The following is a 22,061-nucleotide window of genomic DNA, read 5'->3' on the forward strand; positions in this document are numbered from 1 at the left end:
TCTCTCACCATGGTGTCAGACAGAGTTGTGATCCAAGTTTTGCTGCTTCCAGACACAAGAATCTCTGGAAACATTGGCCTGAGCCTTGGAATGGCTGTCTCCAGCTTCTTTGACTGTTCATTGCAATGCCCAACATGAAATACGTGACTTCACAGCCTTTTGCATAGGGAGTGCTGATACCACATGAGAAGGAAATGAAGATGTTGGTACTGCGGTTTCTTTCTCTATGATTTTTGGTCCTTTCTTGCCCCCAGTGGCCCACACGTGTGGTGACTGGGACACCGTGGAACACAACCTGGGAGCTCAAACTGGCAACTGGAGTTGCCTTTGTACGGGATTCTCCTCACTGTACTTCTCTATAACTGCAGCTAAAACTGTGCTTGGCTATTAAATGTAATTGGGGAAAAAAGCCAAAGACCACGGCTGTTTGGACAAGGAGAGCACAGCCCGGGGGTTTATTTAGGGTCAGGAATAGAGTTTCTCGCCTCTCATTTTGCAATTTGCAGTGGAGCCCTGTAGGTGTGAGATGAAAGCACCTCTGCTCTCTTGAGCGTCTGCTGGTTTAAGTGAAGGAGGATGAGCTTCATCCAATTTCTGAGTGTAGGAGTCTGCTTTGTTGAAAATAGAGACTGCCTGTGCTTGTTAGCGTCCTGACAGAGCAGTCCCTGCCCTGCAGATACTGAAAGCTGTGCATCACTTGGGCAGGCTCCAGCAGGGGCAAGGGACCTTAAAGCTCCTCCAGCTCCAACCCCTGCCACGGGCAGGGACACCTTCCACTAGAGCAGCTTGCTCCAAGCCCCTGTGTCCAACCTGGCCTTGAACACTGCCAGGGATGGGGCAGCCACAGCTTCTCTGGGCACCCTGTGCCAGCGCCTCAGCACCCTCACAGGGAAGAGCTTCTGCCTAAGAGCTCATCTCAGTCTCCCCTCGGGCAGGTTAAAGCCATTCCCCTTGGCCTGTCCCTACATCCCTTGTCCCAAGCCCCTCTCCAGCTTTCCTGCAGCCCCTTCAGGCACTGGAGCTGCTCTCAGGTCTCCCCTTCTCTTCTCCAGGCTGCCCCAGCCCAGCTCTCTCAGCCTGGCTCCAGAGCAGAGCTACTCCAGCCCTCGCAGCATCTCCATGGCCTCCTCTGGGCTCGCTCTAACAGCTCCAGGTCCCTCTTGTGCTGCTGCCCCAGAGCTGGATCAGGGCTGCAGGGGGGGTCTCTCCAGAGCACAGCAGAGGTGGATCGAATTCCTTATTCCTCAGGATGCAGCATATCTCTGTGAGGAAGGGCCCTGGTGCGCTTGAACCGGCTCCTAGCGAGTGCGACGGGATTTTAGGGAAGCAGAAATTTCCCAGCAGACCAGTGTATGCGATTAACAAAGCCTCTTTTGTGGGAGTGTTTAAATCTGGAGCAGATAGAGCAGAGCATCAAAGCTCTGTGTAGGAGGCTAGGCTGGGTTGTACCTACAGGCTCGAGCCACGGAACTGTCAGAATTCAGAGACATTAGAAATGGGAGAAGAATAAAGTTGCATCCCCTAAACACTCCACTTGGGTAAGAGTCAAATTTAATAGGAACAGCAAAGAGGTAACTTTTATCTAGCTAAGAATGAAGAAAGATGGGAAGAAAACTGAGTAGAAGTGCTTTCAGCTCTTTGTTGATGCTTTTATTACAATCCTTAGATGTAGTAATTTATATGTACATATATATGTATTTATATACACATGTTGTGTGAGAGAGATGTTTTTACTGCTGCCCTGCTCAGCTTCCCATAGCATCAAGCTTCCTGAGAGATCTGGACACCTCTCTGCAGGCATTCTTGTTCATTAGCCTTGCTGCATATGCCTCCAAGAACCAATCCAGATCTCCCAGGGCTTAATTTGATTTAAAAACTGTGTTTTACCAGAGTTGCCCTGAAAAAGTCACATTTACCACTTGTCCTGCAGCCCTGTCGAAGATTTCGGATTTATTTCCATATTGTAATTACAGGGGGAGAGAAAAACCCCAAGCGAATAACATAGTACTTGTTCATTTCAAATTGGAATGTGTTCTCCCAAACAGCCTGGCGTGGTCTGGATGTGGAATCTCACTGGTTGGGAGTAAGGACACTCTTTGGCAGAGACCAGCTACAAGAACCTGCACTTAAAGGCCCAAAACTGCAGCCCTGTGGGCACTTGTTGCAGGCAGCGCTGGGTCAGCTCTGCCTCTCCCAAGCTCATTTTTCCCATTTTAAGTTAAAAATGGAAAGCAGTGGATGTTCCAGGGGACTTCTCAGAATAATCCTGCAGCCCAGAGTTGCTGTTAACCTTCACATCTCTAACTAGGGACTTTTAAGAGGTATAAATAGTATTGTTGAGACTATTATTGGCATGTTGTGCCCAGCGCTCCTGACGTACGTTTTGTAAGGGGTAGGACAACTGGGAGCAGGCTCGGAAGTGATCCAATGCCCAGAAAATCGTCCTGTGGACACTTATTTTGCTCATTCTATTAAACTTATTGAGGTGAAAGTTTAAAAAAGAATGATTTATGGTCGTAGTCCATAAGTATCTCCTTGGAGTGAGAGTTTCTGATGATACAGGGCTCTTTAATTCAGTGGCAAAAGCATAATGCGTTTAGTCATTTGACAGTGAGAGCAATTAAAGATGGGGACAGCATATCAAAGACTGTGGTGGATTTGTCATCTCTGAACTCATTAATCCAAGACAAGATGCCTTTTAAGAGCAGCTGTGACAATCCGGCCAGAAGTTATGGGCATGATAACAGGAATCATTGGCAGTTTGGTGGCTTTTCCCTGCAGGTCAGGTTGATTTTATCAGCACAGCTTTTCTGGCTGTGTGGAGCCAACAGTGTGCACGTGGCAGAGCTGTAATTAGGAGAATCAGTTGCTTCCCTCTTTGTTCACAAGGTCACAGTACTTCAAAGCAGTGCCCAAGAGTGCCTGTCTGAACCTGGGCTTTAAAGAGTGTTTCTCTTGCTTGCTGCTCTTTATTCCTTCCTTTCTTTTGCCTGGATTCCTCATTCTGTTTTGGTATTTCAGCTGCTGCTTCAGGAGCCCCATAAGAAGCATCCTCCTGCAAGTGGAGCAGCACTGAAACATTGCCACTGCAGAACTCATGGTCTGCAATAACTGCTCTTGGTTTTCTGGAGCATCTCTGCCAAACCTGCCTTCTGTGTGGCAGTTGAGTGGACAGATATATGGAGAGGATGTATGGACCTACATCATCTGTTTAATACATGAGAGGGCAAATCCAGTGTAAAATATCGAATCAGGGTGGCAGCATTTCCTTCACCTGTGTTAGCAGAGTGGTTGCCATGAGAGGTGCAGCAGGTGTGGAGCTGTAGGAACCTCTTTCATAGCCAGAGGTGCTGGCTGAGTCTTCACTGACTGTGTGCTTAGATCAGAGCCAGTGCAAGCTCCCTTGGTGCCGGAGAGCCTGACTTCAGCAGCAGGGGCTGCAGTGACTGTTGTGAAGTTCTCTTGGTGTTCAGGAGGAGCTTGTGGCCTGCCCTGTGTTTGATGTGGCAAGAGCTACATTGGGAGTACCTGGTTTAAAGTAAGCTTGGGCAGGTCTTTGCTGTGGCAGTGGCAGCACTGGAGGTAACCTGCAGCATCAAGCAAACACTGTCTTTGCCTGTGTTCTGCTGTGGGCCAGGCTAGAGCTGAAAGCCTTTGCTATGACTTGGTTGTACCAAATACTGTCCAGAAGGAAGCATTAAATCCCTTCCTGTTGCCTCCTGCTCTTCCAAAAGGTCTCTGCAAGACTGTTGTTGTGTGTGCCTGATATGACAGCCGTGCTCCTCATGTGTTTCAGAGAATAGGTGTATTTATTCATAGAATCACAGTATCACAGAATGGTTTGGGTTGGAAGGGACCCTAAAGATCATCTAGTTCCAACCAGGTGTTTTGCAGTCTTTAGGCAAAGTATCATCACATGTTAGAGAAGGGGCTATGTGCTTCTGCTTTGAATGTGTGGTTCTGTCTTTGAAAGTGATTATGTTTGAGAGAAAGGAATGGAATGGGTTTATTGATTTTAATTTTATTTGATGCAGAGGCTCAATTTAACTGCATTTTGTTTTCCAGCATGCAAGTAAAGACCCCAAAGATGGGAGAGACAGCAGAGATCAAAAAGAACCCAAGGAGGAAGGCAACAAAACCGTCCTGGAGTTTGGGAAGCCGCTGCCGTTGCCCTCACTCCCGGGCCTTCACCAGTCACTACCTCAGAACCAGAGCTATGTGGCCACCACAAAGTCGCAGACAGGTGAGAAGGACAGAGTTAAGGGCAGAGTTACAATCCCGAGCAGCACCTTCTTCCCAAACATGGGTGAATGGTCTGTGGGTGAATGGGAGATGAGGCGGGTTAACAGGCACTGAAACCTCTGTCAGTACCTTTCTCTCACTGAACTCCCCTCAGGGTTTCCTTTCCTGTTGGCATCAGTAGGGCTGCTGCTGCCACAGACCTTGTTTGACAGCTGCTCTGTCATTTGGCCACTTCTCTGCCAGTGGCCATCACGCAGCAGTTGTGGTGCTCGTGTGCTCTGGACTCCCTTCTGGTCACCTGGGGGTGGTGTACAGGGTCTGTTCTGTCACTCCCCTGTTAAAGTGGCCTCCCAGGTGAAGTCCACCCTTTTTCCACTCTGCAGGGAGCTGCTGCCATTCGGGCCTGCCTGTGCCACCTTGTTTCAGCGAGTGCAGGTCTGTCCCAGGCAGCATGGGCAGGCAGGTTGCTCTGTCACGCTGAAGATCACTCTTCTGCAGTGTTTTTGTTAGAGGAGCCACTTTCATCCCATCTTCCTATGTGATATTGCTAATGTTTCTGTCAGTTCTTGAGGGCTTCATGTATCACTGCAACAACTGCTTACCATGAACTGTACAGCCTGTCGTGTCCTGGGCTGCATCTTCAGCAGCATCAGCAGCAGGTCAAGGGAGGGGAATCTTGGTTAAATTCCAAAAGGGGATTTTTGGTGAAATTCCATTGTAGTGGAAGATGAAGAAATGCTCTCAAGGAACAGGCTGTACTGCTGCACACAATAACCCTGGTGCTGAAGCTGGCTGTTCCCTGCTGTATGCTGTTCTTAAAAGAGCCTGCACTAAGCATCCTTCTGATGTGTATTCACCAAAGACAGCACCAGGCAGTGAGGTGTGATGACTGATTTGATTAGAAGGCCAGGAGGGAGGCTTAACAAATTAAGACCCAATCAAAGGAGTGAAAGGAATCAAACAAACTTCCATAGTAGGTGTGAAAGGAGGTTAAATGGCAAAAGCTCTTTATTTAAGATACCTGTTCCCTGTGTGTTCCTCACTTACTAGGCGATTGCTTTCATTGTATGTTGGTATTATTAGTCTTGCAGTATCTATTTGAGCAAGTTGGATTCTATTCAGCCTGCTACAGCATCAGCAGTACTGCCAAACACAGGCTAAGTTAAGGATTTGATGTTGTGTATGGTGATGTAGGGGCCAGGAGGAGTGTGGAGAGGACACTCAGAATCTGGGTGGCTTTGTAGCGCTGGCAGAAAGCTCTTTGTGTGTTTGTACATATGAGTGTGTCATCTTTTGGTTGACTCGTAAATAAATCAGTTGGAGTGGGAAACCTCTTGCCCCCAGTACAGCCTCTACTCTCTATCCCATCTTCTTCTCATTCCTGAGCAAACTTTGGGCTTCTTCTGCTTCTCTTTTCCAGCTGCTGCAGTATCTCGGAAGAAAAAACGGAGAATGGGAACCTATAGCCTGGTTCCCAAGAAAAAGACCAAAGTGTTAAAACAGAGAACAATGATTGAGATGTTTAAGAGCATAACTCATTCCTCTGCAGGTGTCAAGGTAAGGGGAGTGCTGAGCCCACTGGGCATGGTTTGTTGTCACCATACACATCCCTTCTCCCGGCACACTAACCCCTGTGTAGGCTCAGGGATGTGCTGGCTTGTTGTGGTCAGCATCTTCCATTCTGAATCGGCATCTTCTCTCTGGCAACAGCATCCTGCCCATAACTGTGGTGTTACTGCTTTAGGCTATACAACAAAACAGCTGGTTGCTTAAAAAGGTTTAGACAGGGACTCACTCCTGGTCAGATCCTGCTTTTGCTGCAGCCCATGCCCTGAGGTTTTGGTCTTTGAATTCAGGAAGAACAGTGCTAGGCTTTCATGGAGCGGAGTGAAAATCCCTCTCCATTCCCTAGAAACCTTCTTGCATCCATGGTAGAGCTGCCCTTCCATGTTTGCATTGGACTGCAGGGGTCTGTCTGAAGGCTCCTGCCCAGCAGCTCTCCTCCGCTCAATGTCTTGTTACAACCACATGAGTCTGGACTGACTCTTCATGGTTCCTTGGTTCCTGGATCCACAGGGTTAGGTGACACATGGCAGGCTTTCTGGCTGGCTTTGCTGGCAGCTTAGAAGAGCTCTGGAGGGACATAGAGCCAGCTTTCCCCTGGTAGCTTGAAGGCTCCTAGCACAGAAGAGGTCTAGGATGGATTTGGCTGCTCTGTCCTCTGAATTGATGTTGTCTTTGTGGCTCATGTGCTTGGACAACTTTCAGAGTGAAAAGGACCTGGGTGATGCCAGCCCTCATGTGAATGGGGAAAGCCTAGATGTAGACTCTGAAGAGGAAGACTCTGATGAGTTGGAAGAGGACGATGATCATGGAGCAGAACAGGCAGCTGTGTTTCCTGCAGATGATAACAGGACCTCTAAAGACAGCGTATGTGATGCAGACAATGCCAGAAAGGTATTCACATGCCCTGTGCAGGACTTGCAGGAGTGGGTAGGACACTGCAGGTGGGATGGGAATGGCAGGAGTTGAGGCAGTTCTAGGTTTTCTTAGCCTGCAAGAAGACAGAAAGCACAGCAGTGGTAGCCAGGCCTTTGGAGGACCATTTCCTGCTCTCTCTTGCACCTTTGAGAATCTACCCACCTACCCCCAGTTTCAGTTTCGCTGCATAAGTCTGTGGTCCACTATAGGTGCAGAACCCCCACCGTATTTAGTTATGGAATTTACTGAACCAATAAGAGACATGTTCTCTTCCAGTGCCTAAAGAGGCCAAGAAAGCTGGAGAGGGGCTTTTGACAAGGGTCTGTAGGGACAGGCCAAGGGGAATGGCTTTAACCTGCAAGAGGGAAGACTGAGATGAGCTCTTAGGCAGAAGCTCTTCCCTGTGAGGGTGCTGAGGCGCTGGCACAGGGTGCCCAGAGAAGCTGTGGCTGCCCCATCCCTGGCAGTGTTCAAGGCCAGGTTGGACACAGGGGCTTGGAGCAAGCTGCTCTAGTGGAAGGTGTCCCTGCCCGTGGCAGGGGTTGGAGCTGGAGGAGCTTTAAAGTCCCTTCCAACACAAACCAGGCTGTATTCCTATTCTTGCTTGTAACAGGCTGCTAAAGCACTAAAATGGATTTAGTTCATTTTTTCCCAAATCATGATAGACAGTGTAGGTGTGAGGCTGGACTTGGATAATCAGGGAAGTTAAGGTTTGGTTGGAAAACTTTCTTCTGGACTTGAATTTTGTTTTCCCCTGTACCATCCTTCTGGACGTATCATGACATGCATTAACAGCCTTGGAGTTCTCATCCTGGCAAAGAAGTTATGTTAGCTCACATGCAGGCTGGGACTGGGTGCTGCAGCATGGTGGGGGGATGCTCTGCAGGGTGGGGGGCCCAGCAGTGCAGTGTGGGGATCATAGAATGCTTGAATGGTTTGGGTTGGAAGGGACCTTAAAGCTCATCCAGTTCCAACCCCCTGCCATGGGCAGGGACACCTTCCACTAGAGCAGCTTGCTCCAAGCCATGTCCAGCCTGGCTCTGAGAGCCCTGACCTGACTGACTCTTTCTGTTCTTGGGCAAATGGTGGTTGCAGATTGACGATGGCGAGTCTGAGGAGGAACAAGAGTCTGTAGAGTCTCTGGAGGAGGAGGAAGATGGAGATGAGTCTGACTTGGTAAGCCTGGCTGCTAATTGTGTCTTTCAGCCTTTGTCCTGTTGTTAATTTTCCCTTCGCTCCCCTGCCAAAGGGAGTGAGAGCACAAAGCTGTGGGGTTTCATGTCTCTGACAAAACTCACTCTGAAACCACCCCCACACAGTAATGTTTTCCACAAGGTGCTCAACCCTGATCTGTGGTAAAGTTCATTGCTTCCTGATGCTAATTATTGGGCTTTTTTTGGTGTTTCCAACAAGCTGTTCAGTGCTGTCAGTCACTGAATGTTAGGAGTGTTTGAGAGTGCTTAAAGCCTTCAGATACAGACCTGGCATGAGGCAGGAGCCAGCAATGGTTTCTCAACACCCTGCAGCTCTGTGTGGAGCTCAGGTGGGATTGTTCACAAACCCATTGGCCCAGCCCAGAGCTTAAATGCACACTGATCTGACATGCTACCTCAGGGTACCAGATGAGCAGATCTTACTGGGGAGACATGCAAACAGCACACAGAGAGACAGTCTCTCCCTGTGAGGTTGTTGGTCGTGTACTAGGGGAAGACTTTCATGAGCTGCTGGTGATTTGTACTTTGTATTTAGCAGGTGAAGAGAACCTGATCTTTAGTTTTTAAATCTCAGTTGTTGCTCTTTGATTGTATCTGTCTCCCACCCTCCCCTTTACTTAAAATGTGCTCCTTTCCACAGCACCTCAAGTTGAGGAGCCAGCATTTAAGGCACCCCAACTCTTCAGTCACCTTGAAAAAATTCTTGGCTTCATTTCTTGATGGTTTTGCTGAAGGTAGAACCAACTCTACCAAGTGAATCAGAGCTCTGTAGGGTCTGTGCCCTGTGCTCTGACACTACAGGAGCCAGAGAGGACCGAGCAGCAGGAGCTGTGTAGCCTGACCCTCTCTTTGGGTAGCTGAAGTCAGTGTGTAGCGTTAGCTCGAACCAAGGCTTGAGCTTGCAGTCAAGTCCCAGCTCCCAGGTCAGATCTCTGCATCCCAGATGGTGGTTTTTGCTCTACTCACATCTCTGGTGAATCATTTGGTTCCCCAGACAGGGACTGGCCCAAATGCAAACCTCTCCCTCACAAGCAGAGTGATGCAATGGGTGTAAGCCACGTGGCGGGGCACAACTGAGCCCTCGCTTGGGGACAGTTATTGGGGACAGTGTAGACACGGTGCAGAGCTGCCCTGGAGAGCCAGGGCTCAGCACCACTGTGTCGCTCCCTGTGATAACAGGGCATGGTGCAGCATTGGCTTCCCATGCAGGTAGGGCCTGATCCAGCCACTCTTCATGGTAGCAGGAGGTTTTTCGTAGGCTTTGGTGGGAGATGGATAAGCATCAGGAGCTGATGGGTTCAGTTGGAGTGTGGGTTTTACAATGATGTGTTGAACGCTGCCTTACAGGGTCGGGTGCCTGGTTACCCGTTCTTATGGTGACTTTGAAAACCCACCCCAGACAACTGTATTTCTTTTTTAAACCAACAACCTGTTTAGATATGTAAATATGTCTGAAGATGTGCTGCATGACTAGTCTGTGCTGCCCTGTTCCTTGCTCAGGGGAAGGGGCTGATCTGCTCCTGTAGCGTTCGATTCCATTGGGTTCATCCCAACCCTGTAAGGTGGCTCTTCAGGTGCAGGGTGGGTTTTGGTTGACATTTCGTAGCACGACTGTGGAGCAGTGTGAATATTTGAGTTGGAAAACCCCACCGTTTTTCTGGGGAGAAGCTGGAAGTGTGCGTGTGCCTGTTACTTGCCTTGCTGCGCCGAGGTGCTCGGCTACTACTGCGATGAGTGTGGTGTTAAGAACCTACATGGAAGAGAAAGTGAAGCATTCTTGAAATGACAGGAAATGCACCCACACGTGTGCTTGTGTTTCCTTTTCGGCGCTGTAAAGACATCTCAGCACCACTTGATTGCAAACCCCCAGCCCTTCAGGCCTTTGCACACAACACAAGCTGCGGGAAGGCTCTTCCGCATGGGCGCGAAGGGCTGCTGGGACGCTGCTGCCAACATGCCTTACATGCACGTGGCCTCTCTGGTTATTCAGAGCTCCGAGTCCAGCGTCAAGAAGAAGCTGCTGAAGAGGAAAGGAAAGACGGAGAGTCCATGGCTGAAACCCACCCGCAAGAGGAGACGGAGGAATAGAAAGAAACAAGCCAGTGTGCTAGGTAACTCGTGGTGTTTTGGTCCTGAATTGCACAGAAATCAGCCTTCCACATGGAGGCGTAAGGGCCTGAGGCCCATGGGGCAATGGCTGGCTGCAGAGCCTGCTCTGCAGTGTGGTGAGGCACTGGAACAGGTTGCCCAAGTGGGAAATACTCCATCCCTGGCAGTGTTCAAGGGCAGGTTGGGCAGAGCCTTGGGTAACATGGTTTAAGGTGAAGCATCCCTGCCCATGGCAGGGCAGTTAGAAGTAGTTGATCTTAAGGTCCTTTCCAACCCAAACGATTTTATGATTCTGTGCATCCTTTTGGGCTGTATGACAAACCCATGCATGAACTTGCATCTTCCCTGACAGCAGAACACATGAGGTGGCTTTATCCTTGTCATGCTGGAGGAATATCTTTTTATTCATGTGTTCCCTTTAACCTGAGAGTATCTAAAATAAAAACCTTGTGGACTCATGTCCATGTGGACTCATGTCCCATGAGCTCAGGGAGCGCGGTTAGATGCAGAAGGGAAAAGAAGAGCCACCCAACAGTGATGCTCAGTTGCTTTGTATGGATGTTTGTCCAGCTGAACGGAATGGCCGTTGTTATATTCACACATAATGCAGATTATGTGTGCACCACAGCATTTGTAATGAGCTGCCTCTCTGGCCCCTCTCGTGGTGTGGGTGATGTTCAGGTGGTTGTTCTTGTTTGACTCAAGTTACCCAGTGCTCAAAAGGAGGTTTCAGTGGCCTTTGTCTTCTGAGAGCTGTGGGCTGGGGAGAACAGGAGTGCAGGCTGGAAGGGACACTTCATCAGGAAAGGTAATGACATGAGTAAAAATAAGTGGGTAGTCTCTGAAGTGAAGCTGTGCTTTCAGCTTCATTTTGAAGGTTTCACACATCCATCTCCTTCAAAGGGTTTATTCTGTGCTTGCTAATTCTTTGCAAACAGGCCATTTTTTTATCAGCAGATTTGTGGCTACTTCTGAAGTAACCAGAAGTAGCTAAAGGACCACGTTTCAGTCTCTGGACTGTGCCTGGGGTTTGGCTGTCATCTGCCTTGCTCCTCTTCCTCCCAAACCAGCCCCTTTCTCAAGACAAAGTAGAGGCCATTGATCCCTTTCAGAGCAAATAGCTAATTCTTCGTATCAGATGCAGACTGGGCTGCTGCCCCTTCAGTGAAGGTGGCAGCCAGTCTTCCAGGCTTAGGAAAGTCTCTTGGCCAAGCCAGAGTGGGAGAAGCAACCCAGGAGAGGAAGCAAAGCCAAGGGAATGCAAAGAGTTTGACAATTCCCATGAAGGCTCTGAGGGATCCCCACACAATCTCTTCCCAAGCAGCAGCTTTGTTCACTTAGAGCCAGAACTTGGCTTTTCTGGTTTTCCCCTCCCATTAAGCTGTACGTTCCCTGGCTCATCCTCTTGGTGACATCCGTGACGAGCTGGTTGGCTCTGCCTGCCTGGAGGTTACCCGGAGCCCTTTGCAGCAGGAGGATGCCTCAGCCCTAGTTTCATCCCTTCTTGTGCCATTTAAGCCTCTGCAGCCGAAGCAGTACAGCAGCAGGCAGATGTGCCTTTCAGAGACACAGCTTGTCTCATTTGTTCTTCTTTTGTTGTTACCTGCCTAAGTGGAAGTGGGAATTCTGTCTGATCAGACGGGAGGAATTAAGAGGTCGATCGTGCCCAGATGTTGCATTTCCATAATTCCATGTGCATCTGTACTCTTGGCCTCTCTGAGGAGCCTGCATACAGCCTACTGGCTTAAACATGGCTCTCACACCCGCACATGCTTGCAGCCAGTTGGGTGTTTTACTGTTAATCCTTGGGTTTAGCAGTGTAAATACGTGTGTGTTTCCATCAAGGTGCCGAAGCCTATAAATCATCCTTGGGAGGCAGAGAGGGCCCTGGCCAGGAGAACAGCATGGAGTACATGGAGGTGTCCCTGGATTCCCTGGATCTCCGGGTGAAGGGAATCCTCTCCTCGCCGGCGGGAGGTGAGTGGGGCCCCCCGGACCGAGCCCCCCCGCCCCTGCTCCGAGGAACCGGGACCCCCAGGACCGGGGCTTTGTTCCAACGGGCGCACCGGGGCCCGGCTGCCCCCTGGCGGCTGCGGAGCCAGAATGGGAATGGGAATGGGAATGGGGTGGGGATGGGGATGGAGGTAGGGACAGGGAGGAGAGAGGGATGGGGCTGAGGATGGAGATGGGGATGGGGATGGAGAGAGGGGTAGGATTGGGGATGGGGATGGAGGTAGGGACAGGGAGGAGAGAGGGATGGGGCTGAGGATGGAAATGAGGAAGGGGATAGAGACAGGATGGGACAGGAATGGGGATGGAGACAGGATGGAAGCAGGTGTGGGATGGAGGCATGGATATGGGGACAGAGACAAGGGATGGGGATAGAGACAGTGATGGCGATGTTGACAGAGACAGAAATGGGCATGGGAATGGAGACAGAGGTGGGGATGAAAATAGGGATGGGAGTGGAGGCAAGGATGGGGAGCCAGGCATGGGTGGAGCTTGGTAGATACCCATGAAGGGCTCCAAGGTGCTCTCCCAGCCCTCCTTTCCTGCTCAACAACTCCATTCCTGGAAGAATGCTCATACGGCATCTCCCCACGTCACTGCCACTGCCCCATGGGTAGTCTTGCTCAGCCCTGGGAAGAGGACGGGCTAACACAGGTTCCTGGGTGCTGGTTCCCAGCTGCTGTTCCCAGTGCTGAACACTGCGGATCCAGCTCCTCCTGGCTGACCTGGATCCCTCAGTCTGCAACCCCCCCCTCCCCATCGCTCTTTCACTTTCAGAGGTTGTCTGGCTCTTTTGATAGAGGCACATCAAAGAGCAGGTGGGAGTGTTCCCCACCACGGGAGGGTCAGTGCGGATGAGGGATGCTTTCACCAGAGCCTCTGCATGTCAGAAAGATTATGAAGGTGACAGCTCAGAAGGCGAGGGATGAGCTTTGTGATTTGTGGTCCTAGAAAAAGCTCTTAAACCTTTAACATCTTGACAGGATTTTACATGAAAACTGCAAGGACTTTCTCTGCTTGTATAGCTTGAAATATCCCATCCCTTCCCTAGGCTTGAGCTTGCATGTTGTTGGCTAAAGGAAACTCCTTATGGGATGAAAGGGGCTTGTACTTGGCTGGGGGGGGATGCTGCGGGGGGAATGCTGCCATTGCCAGGGCAGCCAAAGAGGAATCTCCCTCAGGAGTTAAGTCAATCTTTGGCACTTTGCAGCAAAATAAATCCTTTCAAAAGCTTAAGAAATAGGAGCTTCCTTCTCCCTGGGACTTAATCCCATCGTAGAGCTGTGATAGGGATAGCTTGGGACACATCAGGGTGACCCAATCCAGAGGCAGATAAATACATGAGGTTTTGCTTTTGTGGTGAAAATACTGCAAAGAGATGGTACGACTGTGTAGGAACAGAATAGGAGTGCAGGCCTAGGAGCAACCCTTTTGTTGGCAGGACAGAGATTGAGTTGAAGCCAGAGGAACTATAAGGACATTCAGTTTGTGCCCCCACATCTGGTGGTGAGCCCACTCAAAAGCCATTGCCCACCTTTAAATAGCTTTAGAAATGTCCAGAATCTGAGAGCTAGAGATGAGGAGAAGGCAAGAACATTGAGCATCTTGCTGCTTTCTTTTCCCTGGTTTGTTCCCTGTCCAAAAGAAATCAATTTTGGTTGGCTGAGAGCAAATCGTCCCAGGAATGTTGTTTTCCCATCTGTGTAATAAGCCTCTGCAAATAGAAGTTTGTGCTTTCCTGCTCTTCTCTATTTATCACTCCGCTAACCACTTAGATTTCCATCTCTGCCTTGTTTCCAGCAAGTTTTCCAGTGCCAGAGCAGTGTTGTGGGGCAGGTGGGAAGAGTGATAAGAGTCTGCACTTCATCGTTGCTTTTCCTTTCTCTGAGTAAACTGTTTGTAACTTACTACTCATGATGTCAGCACAGTCATCTGTAGGAAAGAACAGGATGCTTTTGCCAACTCCAGCTGGTGTAAGAATGGTTTACAGGATTTGGATAATGCCTTGAGAGTGTTTCAGGATGTGGAATGCTTAAGTGCCACAGGACGCGGGTGGGCTTGGTGGATGTATCCTTTCTCCTAGAAGTGAGTTTCAGAGTTGATTTATTGGTCTTCTGTATTCTAGGTCTTTCCAATGGTCCTGAAGCAATGGAAGTAGATGGGCTCCAGGAAGTCCCCCTCTGTAGCTGTCGAATGGAAACCCCCAAAAGCAGAGAGATCACCACGCTAGCCAACAACCAGTGCATGGCCACAGAGAGCATGGACAATGAGGTAGGAGTCTGTCTTCTAGCTTCTCACAGACTTTGCTGCTCAGGACAAAGACATAAAGAATAAAAGGGTGTCCCAGGAACATTGTGTTGGGTTACACAAGGGCTCTGAGCCTGCTAGGCTGGGAACCCACTGGAGTGTGGCAACAGCAGGGCCGCCCTGCTCGCTAAGCTGAGGGCTCCAGCACTCTGCATGTGTTGCATGGCTGGGTTGAAGGCCTCAAAGGGAGGAGATGGCGTGATCTGCAGTAGGAGAGGCTCTGGGTGGATCCCTCCTGCTTGTCCTGGTCTGTGCAGCTGGATTAGGTTGATGGAACTGCCACACTTCAGGCCAAGTGGGCTAAAATACATCAGCATGATCACAGAGAGAAAACCCAATGAGAGGAAGCTCAGAGCTGGTTTCCCTTGACTACCAAGGAGCTGATGCAGGCCTTCAGCTCTTGAGTTTTGGGAACTTGGCATGCTCCCCACCAGCTCGTTCTGCCCCAGTCTTCCTCTCTCCTCCTCTTCCTCCTTCCCTAAGAGGCTTCTGTTACAAAGCTTCTTGTGCAGGCAACCCTGTGCAGCCTCCAGGTCTGGCTGGCTGAAACGATCACACTCGATGCCTTTTGGTCCACATGCCTCTTGATGCCTGCTAGGACCAGAAGTGTGGAAGTAAGTGGCAGAAGTGACTCCTTCCCAGAGTCTGGAAAGTGAGGCTGCAGGACAGGAACAGTCTTGGGAGATCATCCTTTTACTGGGTGGCACTTGGGTTTCCTTTAAGCTTCAGCTGAGCTGCAGTCACACTGCAGTGCTCTGGTACTTGCTGGTAGTAGAATAAGGAGTGAGAATATCCCTAGTTCTCCTCTAGGATCCCAGGAGAAGGCTGGATGGAGGGAGAAAGGAATAATCAAGAAATAATAAAGGACTGGCAGCCCAGTTCTGCTTCTGTTAGTACTTGGTGATATCTATAGAGAAAGGAATTTCCAAATAGATTCATTAAAGAGAGAATGCTCTGGACACTCGGGAGAGGGGGACCCCAGCACTTCTAAATGTAAAATTAAAGGTATATGAAAGAGTTTCTCCTTGTCTCTGTAGTGGTTTGACAGTTCTGACCCTGGTTAAATCAGACAGGAATAGCAAATGCCATGCTTTATGTCAGATTCTTTTTCATAGTGGGATAAGTGACTCATAGATGTTATGTTATCCATGTGAATAGTGGGTTCTCCAGCCTGTCATGTCCTTGGAGAATGTTAGAAACAGTGCTGAGCACCTTGCTGCACTCTCTGATGGTTGGAAAATGGCAATTGATCATTTTGTACTTCATTAGAGTTTCTAACAAGTAATACAGCGTGACATGATGATGCAGGGACTGCCTCACTGGGACATGCAGCTTTGCACGTGTTAATCCCATTTCCTCAGCTCCTAAGTAGAAATCAAAGCATGGTCCTCTCTGGCCACCCTTGCAGCCCCGGGGCTCTGGGTGTCTCAGTGATGAGTGTAGCCAAGGTGTCCAAACCACAGGTAGACTTTGCAGTGGAATTTGGGTTAAGTTGGATCAAAGATGTGAGGAGTGAAGGATGAGCCAAAGTTAAAATCCATCCTGTCTTTTGGCAGGGGTGTTGATTGTGCAGGAGAAGTGGAGTTTAAAACAAAAACTGGAGGGGAAGTCCAGTTTTGCTGAGAAAAAGCAGCAAAATGAAACCTCAGCTCAGACAGGCTGTTGGTGATGAGCAGGCACCGTGTACCCCATGGGCTCTATGGCAGCACACAGTAAATGGTGCACTGGTTTCAGCAGGGACATGTCCTTGTAGCAGCCTTTCACGTTTGTATTTCTATAACTGTCCTTTGCCAAGCACCTGGGGAAGCCAAGGTTGTTATCAGGGGGAACTTGGGGAACCCAGACAGCGTTGTGTCATGCAGGTGGCAACTGGGATGTGCAGAGGTTGTGGTTGTGTGACTGGGGGCAGTGGGAGGAAGAGCTGATGCTTCTGAGTAACACTGGTTGGGAAGAGTGAACCCCAGTTATGCAGCCCACTGTCTTAACAGAACAGGGTAGTGAACAGAAGGCAGCTTTTAAAGCCCAGAGCTGTACATTGGTGAAACCCTTCAGAAAACACCTGGAGCTCTCACTGTTCACCCCTGTGGTGTGGGCAGGGGCCAGTGCTGGAACCAGCAGAGATGATAACTTCACTGGCAATGAAGAGCAATTACTTTTCCCTTTATCTTCCTGTGACTTAACTTTTGAGCAGTAACAAGATTTAGTGCATATGGTCTTGTTCTCGTGGTCACCAACACCCAGCTCTTCCTGGTGAGCCAAGAGCTGTGCTGGGTGAGTCAGGCCCCTGGGACTGCCCCTTCTGCTGCTGCTTGGCTGCTGCCTATTTCCAGTTAAAGCCCTTTTTTTCTTGCGAGGAACAAACGACTCAGGGTCCACATGCATGTTAGTTAGTAAATGATGCATTTCTTCCTGTGAGAGCAGCTTTCCCAGCTTCCTGCTGCACTGCTAATGCTATCTGGCACACGTCTGAATTACTGTGAACAAGCCAGGGCTCACCAAGGCAGTGTGCAGGATCTTCCTCCGCACAAGCACAGAGAGTGTTTTGGTCTCCAGTAATTTCATTTCCTTTAATTTCTCCTGTTCCAGCTGGGCCGATGCACAAACAGTGTGGTTAAGTATGAACTGATGCGCCCGTCTAACAAAGTCCAGCTTTTGGTGCTGTGTGAGGACCATAGAGGGAGGATGGTGAAACACCAGTGTTGCCCTGGCTGTGGATACTTTTGCACTGCAGTAAGTCCGTGCTCTCAATCTAGGGAAGGGGGTACCTGTCGCAGTAGCTGGAAGAGCTGAAGGTGGAAGTGGTGCCTACAGGGGTTTACTGACTTCCTGGCATCAGCTCCACCTTGTTCCACAGCACATCAGGTGGTGTTTTCAAACAGGAACGTGTAGCTGCAATTGTCACCTTTATCTTCCTGGAGACCCCAAGGAGTGTTACTGAAGGGTTTTCACTGGGAATTGGCACAGTGGAAGTTTTGCCGTAGGAATTTCTTTGGAACAAGGATTGTTTGGGTTTTTTTTTTCTGTGTACAGATCAATTGCATCGGAAATTGTATTAGCTTGGTTTGTAAATGAATCTGTGTGCACACATCAGTGTTCCCCCACCTGCCCATGATGGTTTAGATGGGAACCTGAGTGATGGCACTGGAACAAGGCAGTGTTTGAGATCTGCTTCTTCCACCTCTGCCACTGAGGCTTTTAATGGTCCAGTACTTTGTCAGCATCTTAGTTTCCCTGTTGGTAAAGCTGAAAAACACCAATTGAGGGCCTCACGGGTGTGAGGAGGATTAATAGTCTGATGCCAGTGTTCTTGAAGATGAATCAATGAAAGATGCTACAGTAGGCTCAAACATTGCTGTGTAAATGGAGCCATCCTGGGGTTCCATGCTGAGTCAAAGATCATTTAATGGCTAACATCCACAAAACCCTTCAAGGCATTTTGCAGAGTTGATACAGAGTTAATTAGATTGCTTGGGAGGGCCATGAATTCAGGAGAAGAGTGGGGTTTAACTAGTCTTTTCTTACACACTTGTACATCTCAGTGACCAGCCGTGGTTCATGTAGTTCCCATAGCTCACAGGTAAACCTGGGGGGGTTTGTCTATGCTCTCCATCACTAAGAGCACAGAGCACAGCAGGGCTTCAGGTAGCACGGATATCACAGGGCTCTGAGTTCTGGGGTCCTTCAGTTCAGTTTGAAACACTTTGCTTGGAAAGGGAAAATAATTTTAGGGCAAGTCTGTTGAAGGAGCAGTCAGCCACATTGTTGGGGTTAAACAGCAAACAGGGGCCAGGCAGAGAAGTCACATACTTGAGGTTACATGGGGATTAAGAGCTGGTTTACTTGTGCTCATGGAGGTCCTGGAATGGTTGGTGCACAGCTTGGTCAGGTAGTGTTAATGCTGGCTTAGCACACAGGTCTGAAGTTTTCTCTTCCAGTTTTGGGGCATCCTTACAGTACACTGGCACTTCTGGGAGCATAAGCGAGAACTTAAGCGTTAGATGAAAGAGCTGGAAATCGGAACTTCTTGCTTCTGTTTCCCAAGCACAGCTAAAGAACTTGCTTTGCAGTCCTTAACCAAGTTTTTTCCCCATTAACTTGGTTTTGTTCTCTTCTAAAGAAGTGGCAGTGCTTGCTTACTGTATTGGAAGCGCCAGGGACAAGAGTGGTGATGAATGAAGTGTTTAAGAGATCTGTGGATGAAGCATGTGGAAGGGGTAAGGCACGAAGTGACCAAGGTGTGAATTTCTTCTCTATGGTTCTTTTAGGGCACTTTCATGGAGTGTCAGCCGGAGAGCAGCATCTCCCACCGTTTCCATAAGAACTGTGCCTCCCAGGTCAACGACATGAGCTACTGCCCACACTGCGGGGAAGAGGCCTCCAAGGCAAAGGAGGTGACAATAGCAAAAGCAGACACAACCTCAGCGGTGTCCCTGACCTACGAGCAGCAGAAACCAGCTTCTGTGGAGGGAAGGGCTGACACCACGACAGGGAGGTGAGCCTGGGAGCACACGGTGATCTCAAATCTTGTGCCAGACCATGCTTTGCATTTGGATGCTCCTGATGGAGCAAAGTGCTTTCTGTTCCTTCTCTGACAAGCCAAACTCAGCTGCAGGAATCTGCAGGTGTGTTTTGTGTTGCTTGCTGTGTTGGAGAAGAATGCAGTGGCCGCAGGGTGAGCTATGAAGATAGGAGGGGTTCGGGAGTTAAAACCATCCCTTCCTCTTATTGTTAAGAATGGAATAAGAGTGGAATAAGTTTATGTCGCCAGGTCTGCTAAGTGAGAGGGAAATTGAGGCAACACCTAGCTGTAGCTCCTGCCCTGCACAAATTGGCACAAGTATAAAGAGAGGATGAAAATGCAGAGGAAAAAAACAGCCATCCGTGTGTTGAACAGTGCTCTGACTTCTGTCTGATCTGTTCTGGTGGCCTTTATGTTCCTTGTTTCCGCCCATTCCTTGGTTTCCTGTAGCACAGAATCCATCAAAATATACTCATAGGCAGTGCAACTTCCTGGGGCAAGTTCTTACCAGAAAGGCTGTAAAATACATTGGTTTGTGTTTCAATTTCACTTACACTTATTTAAACTCCATTTCCTTCCCTTCTTTGGCACGAGATCCATACTGCTGGGTATTTTTAATGGTTGTGCTTTGGCTGTTTCTCATTTTGTCTCTTCAGTGCCACTGGGACGCGGTTGTCAGAGGAAGACAAGCCAGAAAGTTCAGCTGCTGAGGGGTTTGACATAGCTGGGTCTTCAGTTTTCCCAAAGCCTTCCACCAGCCTGACCCAGGGACCAGTTAAAGAAACTCTGGAAAGTGCCCTGATTGCCCTGGACTCGGAAAAGTAAGAAACAGACCATTGTGTCTCTCCAATTCCCAGCAAAGTTGCTTAACCTAGTAGGAGACTGAGATTTAGCTTCTGTGGATGGTGGTCCCGCTCAGACCTTTTCTTGTTCAGTCATTTGTCACACCCCCCCCCCCCCAATGACTGATTCAGAGCAGTTATAGCTCTCAGTGATTTGTCTGGAGGATTTAGTTTTTCACTGCCCTCCAACCATAGCTATAACTATGAGGAATTCCCATTTACAGTTGTAATACCCAGAATTTGTTGATGAGCAGCACTCATGGGTAACAGTTCTCATTAGAACAAGGCTGGCTGCAGCTGGAACTGGATCTTAAGATCTCCTTCTGGAGCCTTGTTCTGTGTTTTGCTGGTGCTCCGGAGGTGTTCTGTAGGAACAGACTTTGTAACGCGCATGGGCTAGCAGTGGGATGGGGTGAAATGCCAAAAATGTTCTTCAGTGGGTATTAATTGTGCCTCTTTTTCCCACTCCTGCAGGCCCAAGAAGTTACGGTTCCATCCCAAGCAGTTGTACTTCTCTGCGAGGCAAGGAGAGCTACAAAAAGTCCTGCTTATGCTGGGTAGGTGGCTCCTTCCCAGGACATTGTGTGTCTGGCAGTACTCCCAGCTCCTGCCAGGCAGCTGCCAGAGTCCACTTCCCAGCATGGCAGCACGTCATCTTCCCCACTGCCCCTTGTGAGTGGAGTTGGAGGAGAAAGCCATTTCTGCAAGTGATGTGTCACTGGAAATGGCTTCATCTTTCTGTGAAATGCGGACCTGCTCCCAGCTTGTTTCTACATTTGGGCCCAGTTTTATCCAGAGAAGCTCTTTCTGTCCCCAAAACACCTACATGTAATGTTTCCAGTCTGATGGAACTTTTCCTCTCCGTGCAATGGGATGGTTAGGTACTTGCATCCGGTAGGGAGGTAAAAAGATGGGAGTCAGCTTATGGTGAGGTCCATCAGCAACAGAGCAGAAAGGAAGAGCCCTTCAATACAAGGGGTTTGTTTAGGGGGTACATAGGTGTCTGTCACCAGATGACTTTTAGCTGCTGAGCTTGTTTTTACCCACAAATATTCCTGAGGAATCTCCCTTTTGAAGGACACACTGTTTCCTTGGGATCATTTCCTTTCCACTCCAGTACTTTGCAGTACGTTTTTGGATGCTTTCTGTTCTTTTCATTTATCAGATTCTTCTTTTTTTTCCATCTACCAAGTGTTAGCTTCATTGTTCGTGTCTTCAATAGCACAAAAGTGTTACTCATTGATATTTAACTACAGCCTCATCATATGCAACATGTTATCATGCCCAGACATCTTTGTCTGGCTGTCATCATAATCTGTCAGTCTTTGCACAGCTGTGAGAGTCTCTGGTCACATCCCCAGCTTCTGGTAGTTGGAGAAGCTCCATCCACTTTGTAGCACTGTGTTTGCAAGGATGCAGCGAGGATCACTGCTATTAATTGGATTTACTAGTGATTAGACACAAAGGCCAGGTGGTTCTGACTCTTCGGTGTTTCCAGCTTCTCTTGCTTTAAACAAAGCAATTTTTTTGTTTTCCTTTTTGTATAGTGTTTGTTGGTTTTGTTGCACTGAGAAATGGTGAATTGTGAATCTGAATCATAGAATCCCAGCCTGGTTTGTGTTGGAAGGGACCTTAAAGCTCATCCAGCTCCAACCCCTGCCATGGGCAGGGACACCTTCCCCTAGAGCGGCTTGCTCCAAGCCCTGTGTCCAACCTGGCCTTGAACATTGCCAGGGATGGGGAGACACCCTGTGTAGAAGGAGAAGGCCTGTATAGAAACTGTGATGGCTTAAAGGTCTTAAACTTCTGAAGCTCTTGGTTTGAGGGCTGTTGCATATTGAATGTCCATGGGTGCCATGAGGGCTTTCTGGTGTGAATGGGTAGTGAGACATGAGAAGGGCTGAGGATGGGCCAGGAACCTGTCCTTTAAAAGGATTTAGTTGAGACCTGGTTCTTCTGTTACCCTTTTGTCTCATCTCTGAATGGTGGTTGAACACATCCCTGCTCTGTTTTCCAGTGGACGGCATTGACCCCAACTTTAAAATGGAGCATCAGAGTAAGAGAACCCCTCTCCATGCTGCCGCCGAGTCTGGCCATGTGGACATCTGCCATATGCTGATTCAGGTCTGTCTCCACTTGTTCTGCTATACAAGCCATTTTCTGTGTTTTCTGGTCTCCTGCCCACATGGCAAAAGCATGTGAAGCTTCAGTGCAGGGCACTGTGCAGCGTGTAGGAGCCTATGTGCCCATCACACCCAGCAGTGGTGCGCTGCCAGATATGCCAGCACAGGCGGACCGCAGGCAGGCTGCAGGGCATCTTCAAGGTGCTGCCAAGAG

At 49.1% G+C, this 22,061-nt stretch overlaps 1 protein-coding gene across 17 annotated transcripts in view; it reads left to right on the top strand.

Moving 5' to 3' along the window:
• Positions 1–22,061, top strand: part of EHMT1 (euchromatic histone lysine methyltransferase 1) — a 114,924-nt gene that overhangs the window by 69,861 nt on the left and 23,002 nt on the right. For 8 of the 17 annotated variants that reach the window (XM_057407364.1, XM_057407368.1, XM_057407369.1 and 5 more), the window contains 12 exons: positions 4,066–4,243; positions 5,663–5,799; positions 6,511–6,699; positions 7,819–7,899; positions 9,775–10,048; positions 11,892–12,023; positions 14,182–14,327; positions 16,950–17,093; positions 18,629–18,855; positions 19,539–19,703; positions 20,199–20,281; positions 21,742–21,848. In XM_057407364.1, the coding sequence (XP_057263347.1) occupies positions 4,066–4,243; positions 5,663–5,799; positions 6,511–6,699; positions 7,819–7,899; positions 9,775–10,048; positions 11,892–12,023; positions 14,182–14,327; positions 16,950–17,093; positions 18,629–18,855; positions 19,539–19,703; positions 20,199–20,281; positions 21,742–21,848 (1,863 nt within the window). The remainder of the gene's footprint in view (positions 1–4,065; positions 4,244–5,662; positions 5,800–6,510; positions 6,700–7,818; positions 7,900–9,774; positions 10,049–11,891; positions 12,024–14,181; positions 14,328–16,949; positions 17,094–18,628; positions 18,856–19,538; positions 19,704–20,198; positions 20,282–21,741; positions 21,849–22,061) is intronic. The other 9 variants (XM_057407373.1, XM_057407362.1, XM_057407356.1 and 6 more) reach the window with 8 other exon arrangements.

Source organism: Pezoporus wallicus, unplaced genomic scaffold, assembly GCF_028554395.1.
Source record: "Pezoporus wallicus isolate ANWC-B61680 ecotype Strahan unplaced genomic scaffold, APGP_CSIRO_Pwel_v1 contig_8234, whole genome shotgun sequence".
Taxonomy (NCBI): domain Eukaryota; kingdom Metazoa; phylum Chordata; class Aves; order Psittaciformes; family Psittacidae; genus Pezoporus; species Pezoporus wallicus.